The 9,232-nt window shown below is 57.2% G+C and overlaps 1 protein-coding gene across 1 annotated transcript; it reads left to right on the forward strand.

The window, feature by feature from the left end:
- The first annotated feature begins 8,144 nt into the window (after nt 1-8,144).
- On the forward strand, nt 8,145-8,882 carry LOC108745547. The gene has a single exon (XM_018481742.1). The coding sequence runs from the start codon at nt 8,145-8,147 to the stop codon at nt 8,880-8,882; it is 738 nt and encodes a 245-aa protein (XP_018337244.1).
- Nucleotides 8,883-9,232: the final 350 nt, after the last annotated feature.

Genomic DNA, 9,232 nt, shown 5'->3' on the forward strand with positions numbered 1-9,232 from the left:
GAGAGGACCTCTCGCTGGCAGCGGTGATGAGGAAGATGGTGAGAGGGAAAGAGCGGCTGCTGCCACTCCTCCTCTTCCTGTAGCTCCGTAGAAATCGGTCGCCTGCGCTAACACAAAGGCCTCCAGTAGAAGGGGGGCGTGAAGCGGGGGCTCCTCCATCACACTGTGTGCCCCCCCTCGAGTTAGGCTCGGTAGGTAGTGGGTGGACCCTACCTGCCGGGCATGGGAAGGAGCTCCAACAGGAGCAACAGTTATAAACCGAGTAAACAGTTGGCGCCGGTGAGAGCGGGACGAAATGTCACCACTAATCCCCGCTCTCACCTTTCATCCTGGCGCTGGGAAGGCCCCCCTAGGAGTTTTAGTGGGTAGTGAGGGCATCTCATTAGTGCCCTCGAGCCCCACATACCCCTCCTTAAAAAAAAAAAAAAAAAAGGTTAAGTTAGATTAAGTTAGGTTAGGTTAGGTTAGGTTCTCCCTCGTGGTGGGCCGCCTTGTCGTGGCGAGGGGGCTTTGGGTCCAACTTGGATGCCTTACTAAGAGCCCACCGTACCCCGCGTAGATGGGGTACATAGTATGAATGGTGATAGTTGAATGAGGTGCGGTGGAAGTCCGCTGGCGATTCCCAGGAGACTAACCAAGGGAGGGATAGTTCCCTCCTGACCGGGGTCGGCGGTAAGTCGAGTACCTGGGCCTTTGCCGGGGTAATAAGGGTAACTGTAAGTTCTGGCCTCGGCGAGGCAAAGGTCCCGTGAGCCGGCACGCATACTAGTGGGAAGGACCGCTGCCACCGACTTGATCGAAGCTTATCCGGGGGTCAAAGGCGGACGGAAGGCGCACGCGTGGAGGGGTGCCCGGTCAACGTCCCCTCATACGCATGCCGCGGCGGGTAAATCGCGGCACTGTCTAGCCCGGGGCCGGTGAAGCGCCCGTCGGTAGGGTGGCAGCCGGTAATAGGGGTGACGTTAAACCTCTAGCATAATTTTTGGCGCGGGCCTATCCCGTAACATTTTTAGTAGAATCATGCACCCGGCTAGGACTGACCATCCGAAGACCGCCTCTCGGCTGCCGGGTGGGTCAATAGGGCTTCTTAACGACGGGGAAGATGCCCCACCGCGGTGGGGCTCCCATGATGGGCGAACCGTACTTTGAAATCTTACTAGGAATGGAATCCGCTATTAAACTAAAAAAACCGACGAAGAAGAGGAGCGAGATGGGGAACAAGAAGTTGGAAGGAGCGAGTATCGTCCTGGAATGGCTACACAACAACCAAGCTGCAAGCGCTCCAAGTTCTGCGCAGAAAGTGGGGGAACAACAAACCCCAAGCACATCGCAGGTGATGCTAGCGAGATCAGAGTCCAGTACATCGCTGTCATCTATTGGACTACGGACTCAACAGCCGCAGCGATCGCGGATATGAAGCGGAAGGAGCGAGAGGGGGGTAATTCGGGCTCGGAGATCATGGAAAATGACGACGATGACCCGATACGAAGAAATGTAAGGGCACGGAATTTTACCAGATCAGGGATCATAGGGGTCGATTTAATATCGACCCAAGGGAAACGAGGAAGCAATTCCTCAAACTAAACTCGCTGAGAGAAGCGGAGAGAGCGGCAATGGATCCCGATTTCCAGCTGCCCGAGAAGAGGGCCAAAAAGTCCCGAGCAATGAAACAGGCGTTCATAGAAGAATATGCAGATCAACCAACGGATGATCTGAACACGGCTGTGGATGAAGGAGTCAACCTGATAGAGAAGTTGGCAAACACCGCCAACAACCTAAAGGGAACGACTATAAAAGTGCTTTATGAGGCGGCCGCTAAAATAACCGCGGCAACCACTGTGATGAGCGAGAGGGCCCAGGGCACCCAGAATTCAGGGATACTCGAGGAGATGAGAATAGAGATAAATGTCCTTAGGAAGGAACTGGAAGTCCTCAAGAAAAACCTGAGGGCAACCAAAGAAGAGAACAAGAAGCTGAGGGCTCAGAGGATTATAGAGTCCCCCGACCGAGAGAGGAGGAGGCACGCAAGACGCCTCGATTCCGACCACGAGTCGGATATGGAAATGGAGGATCCAGGGAAAGGTCCACAGGCGACGGAAATGGACACGGGGGGGGGGCACAAGCGGGTCCTACGAGTGACCAGGCAACCGGAGAGCCTTTGCCACCGGTGTTCAGGCCCCCGCTCATGGGTGTGGCGTCCAGAAATCTGGACGACGGTTTGCTGGGTCCCCCCATGGGAACGGGGGAAGGCGACAAGGATGGACACGCGGACCCCAATGACGTAAGGGGTATTATTGTCTCAGTACTTAGGGAGTTAGGCGTGGTCAATGGGGAGACTATAAAAGTAGCCAAGACCGGTGGGAAGGGTCCCACAGAGGCAAAAGGTAGTTCTGGTAAGAACCAAAAGAAGAAGAAGTCAGATGGCGAGTCAGGGGAGAAGAATGCGGGATGCGGAAATCGCGGAGGCGATAGCCACGCTAGGGGCTTGCGCCAAGGACCTGGTGAAGGTAGGCCCCATTAGGCGGACAGCAGGCGGACTGGGACAGGGCATCGCGTGGATACAATGTCCTATACTGACGGCAAGGAAAATTACGGCGCAGAGAAGGATAAAGATCGGATGGCTCTCCTACCTGGTAGACGTTCTACAACAGCGAAGGGTGCAGTGCTTCAAGTGCCTAAAGGCCGGACACACAAGTGCCAGATGCAACAGTGGAACGGATAGGAGCCAATGTTGCTATCGATGTGGTCAAGCTGGTCATAAATCCAGGGAGTGCGACCGCCCGGCGGAGTCTCCCTCGTGCAAAGAGGCGGGAAGAAAGGCGGACCATAAAATTGGATCCAGGGGGTGCAACGCGAAATCCGGCAGGAAAGCAAGTGCTACACCCATAAGGAGAGGAGAGGGGAGAGGCGGGGCAAAACCACCAAGCTCCTCTATCTCGCAGGGCCCCTCTGGGGTACAAAAAACCTCGCCTCCGGAACCGGGGGTAACAGAGGCCCCGAAGAAGAAGAGGCCACCTCGCATAACATCTACGAGTGCTGGCAGGGGTAGCGAAGAGACCCCGATGGAAATAGGCTTGGAGGAAGCTATAGCTGCACCGCAATGCCCCTAAAACTGGTGCAAGTGAATCTAAACCATACGGCGGCGGCACAAGATTTACTGCTGCAAGCTATGGCCGAGGAGAAGTGGGATTTGGCAATAATATCGGAACCCTACAGAGTCCCAGAGCATCCCCACTGGGCTGGGGACACGGAGGGGATGGCGACGGTAGTTTGGGCGGGGAGCGAGAACTCGCCCCCCCATCCAGGTACTGGGAGGTATAATAAAAAAGGAGATGAAAGCATTAATACGCGACGCAAAAGAAAAGGCTTGGACAGAGTTCGTCGAGACCCTGAATAAGGACCCATGGGCCAGACCCTATAAGTTGGTCATGGGTAGACTCAAGCCCTGGACGCCTCCGATAACGGAGACTCTGGAGCCGGAGGCAGTAGAGCGTATCGTGGCGGAGCTCTTCCCGGGGGACGACGAACTGCCCCCGCGGAGGTACGAGCTACCGGCTCCCTGGAGGGAAAACTGGCAAATGAAGGAGGAAGAGATGGTGTGGGCGGTGAAAAGGATCGGGGGGGTCGCCAAAGCGCCGGGTCCCGACCGCATCCCCGGAGCTGCCCTCAAAATGGCCATCCCACATGTCGGGGAGGACATAAGGGAGCTGATGGAGGGGTGTCTCCGAGAGGGGCACTTCCCAGAGATATGGAAAAAGGCTACCCTGGTCTTAATCCCTAAAGAGGGGAAACCGGCGGGCCTCCCTTCGTCTTACAGGCCCATCTGCCTTATTGACGAGAGCGCGAAGATCTTCGAGCGTGTCATAGCCGACAGAATTGGAAAACAACTGAGACGCAACCCTACCATGGGGAAAAATAAACTGTCCGAGTGCCAGTTCGGATTTAGAGAAGGCAGATCGACAGTGGATGCGATCAAGTTCGTCAGGGAATGGGTAGAAACTGAGACGGAAGAAGGAGAGGTAGTTTTGGCTGTCTCACTAGACATCTCCAACGCTTTTAATTCGATCCCGTGGAGGTGGATCATGAGAGCGATGGAAGAGACGTTTGGTCTACCAACATATTTGGTAGAGATCATTAGAAAATACCTCGAGGGTAGAACCCTCGAATGGAGGGACAGCGCCGGAGCCGTCCGGTCAAAGAGATTGCGACGAGGGGTCCCGCAGGGCTCTGTCCTGGGTCCACTTTTGTGGAACCTGGCGTACGACAGGGTCCTGCGGACCTCGCTGCCCCCCCCCACCGCTGCACCATAGTCTGTTACGCAGACGATACCTTGGTGCTAGCGGCGGGGGAGGACTGGGGAGACGCACTGGCGACGGCCAGTTTGGCCACAGCCAGAACGGTAAAAGCAATTAAGGCGATGGGCTTGAGGGTCGCGGCTCACAAGACCGAGGCGATGTACTTTTACAAGGCGTCCACGGGAGGGCCACCCCAGAACACGATCACAGTGGATGGGGAGGAGATTGAGATAGGACAATCCATAAAGTACAATACTTAGGATTGCACCTGGACCAGCTGTGGAGCTTCCTGCCGCACTTCAGGAAGCTGATTCCGAAGGCAGACAGGATGGCGTGCGCACTGGCGAGGCTCTTGCCGAACTTGGGAGGACCGGGAGCGGCGGTGAGGAGGGTCTATGCCGCAGTCACCCACTCGGTGCTCCTGTACGGGGCACCGGTGTGGGCGAAAGAGATGGATGGGTCGGCACAGCTGCGCCGTATAACCCATGGATGCCAGAGGCGCATAGCCTCGAGAATAGCGAGAGCATACAGGACGGTGTCCTTCAGCGTGGTAACCGTGCTAGCGGGCATCCCGTCGATAGAGAGCCTGGCCACTATGTACGCCGAGGTGTACCACTGGCGGAGGGCGTTCAGAGCGGCAGGGCGAAAGATAACCTCCACGAGAATGGAGGAGGCGAGACGCAGGGCGAGAGCTAAGGCCCTGGCGGGCTGGAGGGAGTCTCTCAGAGACGAAAGACTGGCGGGGGCACGGACGCTGGACGCAATCCGGCCCGTGTTCCCCGCTTGGATTGACAGGAGACACGAGCAGCTCTCCTTCCACCTCACGCAGATATTAACAGGCCACGGCTGTTTCGGGGCCTATCTGCAGAGGATCGGAAGGGAACGAAGTGCCCGATGTCATCACTGCAGGCGCAGTTTCGTGGATGACGCGCAGCACACCCTCCAGGATTGCGAAGCCTGGAGCGAGAAGCGCGCGGAAGTACAAGAAGAGGTGGGCCAGGACCTGGCCCCGACGGCTTTGGTAAGAGCCATGGTGAGTGGAGAAAGCGCTTGGCGCGCCGTAGCAACGTTTGCCATTAAAGTGATGGCCGCCAAAGAAAGGGCGGAGAGAGAGAGAGAGGAGGAGAGAAACAGCCCCTCCAGCTCTCGAACCGCAAGAGGCGGAAAGAGGAGGAGGTGGCGGGGTGGCGGAAACGCACCCGCCTAGGCAAAGCCGGGACCAATTGGTCAGGGAGTGGCTCGCGAACCGGTAGGGTTCAAGGAGCCAGGGTGCGGGGAGTGGTAGTGGGGGGCTGCTCTCCCCAGCATCTCCCCCTAAAGTAGCCCGACAGGCAGCGGAGACCCTGCCTGTCGGGGCCGGGTTAGGACGAGAAGTAGTGCGCGAGAGCGCAAAAGCCAATTTGGCTTTTAGACAGCAAGAAAGGACGCGGGGGAGGGGGCGAGATGAAATGCTTCTGGCGTACCCTCGCCCCCCTCTCAATATCGCTTCAGGAAGGTCTCCTATGGGGTTTTAGTGTGTATGAGGGTTCGTGATTCTTCACGACCCCGAGTCCCACATACCCCTCACCCTCCCTTCGAGGATGAGGGGATGCGTAACGGCATTTCCCCATGGAAAAAAAAAAGGTTAGGTTAGGTTAGGTTAGGTTCCCCGCAGGGGGTGGGATCATCTCTGATGCGGTCCGATTTGCTCGGTCGCATTTTGATATGGTTCCGCTACGGGTTTAGCGAACCCGCGGTGCCTGAGCTCTCGTAATCTCTTCCCTTGCACCATGCAAGAGACCGAGCGTCCGAGATTGCACCCAACCTCTCGGACGGCGAGGTGGGCCCTCTATAAAAGGTCCCCCTGTCTCGTGGTAGAGGTGCGCGGCTACGAGATGAATGGGTGATGGGTGAATCATCCAACAACGGCCAAGTGGGGAGCGCATGGATGCAACTAACTGTGTGGAACGGACTGTGAAATGACTAAGTAACGTTTAACAGAGAAAGTATGGTGCGATTCCTCGGGCCTTGGTTCGGTTCTCTCTCGCGATGGGATGGAGGATAGCCTGAGACCTTTGAGGGACTTGAACTGTCGCAGTGCAGGCTCTGACTAGTATACTCCAGGATGTGGGTTAGCCTTCGGGTTTTGCTCTCTGCTCCCTATCCTGGAGGTGTGCCGATCGACGTTCGTCGAAGAGTGATGAAAGAACGAAGGTAGGTGCAACGACCTACTTTCGCCTTGCGGCCGTTCGGCGGTGTCGTCCTTGCCGTCGGACGGTCGTCCGCTGGGTCGCGGGAAGCGCTAGAGGCGAGTCGGGTGATTGGCCGGCGAGTCACCCGGCTTCCTCTTCATCGCCGGTACTATATACAATATGAGCGGTTCAAAAAAGGTTATGAAGCGACGAGAATTCGGATGCTCGTCACGGTTTCCCGGGGGTAGTGTCCCCGCTTCCGGGCGATCGACCCCTAAGGGGGAATCAAGCGAGGGGCGAGTCGCGGGGTTGCCGGCGGGCTCCGCGGCCGATACGGCTACCGCTGAGGTAGCGACTGACTGGAGTGTGTGTGGTACACCCGTTAGGGGAAAAACAGCAGCGGCGAAGTGCCATAAGCAGCTGTCGGTGGCTTTGGAGAGAATGCCTGCGTCGGCTATCGGTAAGTCAGAGAGTAGGGGCGACTTCTTGCCTGATGGCCAGACCGCGGTGTCTATAAGGGGCGAAAACAGGGGTAGTTCCAGAGGGACCGGCCCAAGAGCTGTGTCACGTCCCCCTAGGGAGCGTGGGCCACGAGCTGTGGACGTGGTGGAGGTGGACACTTCGAGTAGCGGATCCAGCGATTCGACGAATTCCGATGCTTCGGATGATTACGTCGATGGAGAGTTACAAAAGCGTTATTTCGATGGGATTTTGCCCTCGGATCTCAGGGTTGCAGTGGACATAGTTATGCGTCCGTTACCGAAGAGGACTCCTAAGGAGATAGTGTCGAGGATTTTCAAGGTATTGAGAAGAGTGACTAATACAGAGCGGGAAACTGAGATTAAGAGTGTGTATTTGATTAGATTCAATTCGCAATCGAGGTGGCCAAACAGGCTATTCAGTATTTGGCGACGAGCTTGGAAAAAGCTGAGGATCAGGAAGCTTCGAGTCTGAGCCGCCACGAGCGCAAAGTTAAGGCGCTCAGGGATCAAATGGAGATCATCCAGAAAGAGAGGGATAGTCTTCGCAAAGAGGTCGAGGCTTTAAGAAAGGAACTTCTGGACTGTCGAGCGCAAGGACGAGAGGAGCGTGGGGAGTCTGGCCAACTGCTACAGGCCTCTTCTGTTGGTGGGGGTAGTTCTCACGCGAGTGAGGATGTCCCTCTGGCGCGCGACCCTTCGTTGGGTGGAGTACCCTGAACGATACCGGAGGACACTACTGCGGAGGATACTTCGGTGCGAGGAGGACAGGTGAATGGGACGGAGCAGATTGTGCCCTCTGTGGAGGTCCACGTTCCACGGGGAGAGAACCATCCGGATTGCCCTCCTCCCTCAGGCCTCGAGAAGAGAGAGTCTTGGGTGTCGGTAGTTGGGAAAGGAAGAAAGAGGAAGAAGAGAAAGAGCGGGACGAATAGTGACAGTGATTTGCGAGTGTATCGGACGTGTTAACGGACAGTGCCGGTGCTTCGAAGGCAGTGAGGAAGGTTTCGTCTTTCGCGGTAGCTGCGCGGGGGACTCGGGATGTTGCGGTTTCTGGGAAGGATCCTGGGGTCTGTCCCAGATCTGGGTCTGAAACTGTGGCTCCTGTGAAATGGACTGCACGTGTTGGGACTCGGAAGAGAAGCTCTGCGGTTGTAGTGATACGGTGCAGCGAGGGTGGCCCGTCTTACGCTGAGGTCATGGGTGAGGCAAGGACGAAGGTTCCCTTGGAGGAACTGGGTATAGCGGACACGAGATTAAGGCGTGCGCAGACTGGCGGTCTACTGATAGAGATCGCGGGAGCGAACGCTGGTACAAAGGCGGACTCTCTAGCGGAGAGGCTCAGCGCCCTCTTTAAAGAGGGAGAGGAAGTGAGGGTGATACGCCCAATTAGAAGGTTGGAGTTCCGTCTCGTTGATTTGGACGAGTCCGTAACGGCCGACGAAATCAAGGAGGCTGTCGCGGCACGAGGAAGAGTACCACTGAGCGACGTGCGCGTTGGACCTTTGAGACCCCGAGGGGGAGGTCTCAACAGCGTGTGGCTGCAGTGCCCTGAGCTCTGCGCGGAGGTGATACGAAAGGACGGAGGACTGCGAGTGGGGTGGTCGCGAATGCGACTGATACCGCTGGCCAGGAGGAGGCTCCAGTGCTACCGGTGCTTAGCGGTGAGACATACCAGGGTCAACTGCAGGAGCGCCGTAGACAGGAGCAATAGATGTTTTAAATGCGGAAAGGAGGGGCACAAGGTGATCGACTGTCGGGCTTCGCCTCATTGCCCTGTGTGCGCGGCGAGGAACTTGCCGGCTGGACACAGGGCTGACGGAGACGGGTGCGCTCCTTACAACGGCTTGGTGCGAGCGACCGTTCCTGCTGCCGCGATCGTCCCTGCGTCGGGGAGTGTTTCCCCCGCGCAGGATGCGATGGTGGTGGACGGTTAGCGTTGGATTACATAAGGCGGATTGGTCGCGACCCGCGCAGGACTCGCTGCGCGTGTGTGCGAGAGCGGACAAGTGTAAATAGATGTAAATAGAAGATACCCGCGTTTCAGTGGTGGGAGCCATCCCGCGCGCATTTGGGGGCACCCTGACGTAATGCCAGTAGGCGGTTCCGGAGTGCTCCCACATATGCCTTGTCGAATTTGTTTGGACCAGGGGGAGTTTTTTAGTCGGTAGGCGGCCGTTCCGGTGTATCCTCGTGATCACGGGGCGGTCGAATCCGGCACACCCAGTGGTGCGGGCCGCTGGGCGTCTCCCCCCCCCCCCGGGTTGTACCCCTTGCGGGTCCCCCC

This window comes from Trachymyrmex septentrionalis, unplaced genomic scaffold (genome assembly GCF_001594115.1).
Source record: "Trachymyrmex septentrionalis isolate Tsep2-gDNA-1 unplaced genomic scaffold, Tsep1.0 scaffold106, whole genome shotgun sequence".
In the NCBI taxonomy this organism is placed as follows: domain Eukaryota; kingdom Metazoa; phylum Arthropoda; class Insecta; order Hymenoptera; family Formicidae; genus Trachymyrmex; species Trachymyrmex septentrionalis.

Coding starts and splice junctions, on each gene's coding strand:
- LOC108745547 (XM_018481742.1), top strand. CDS start 8,145: ATGGGTGAGGCAAGGACGAAGGTTCCCTTGGAGGAACTGGGTATAGCG.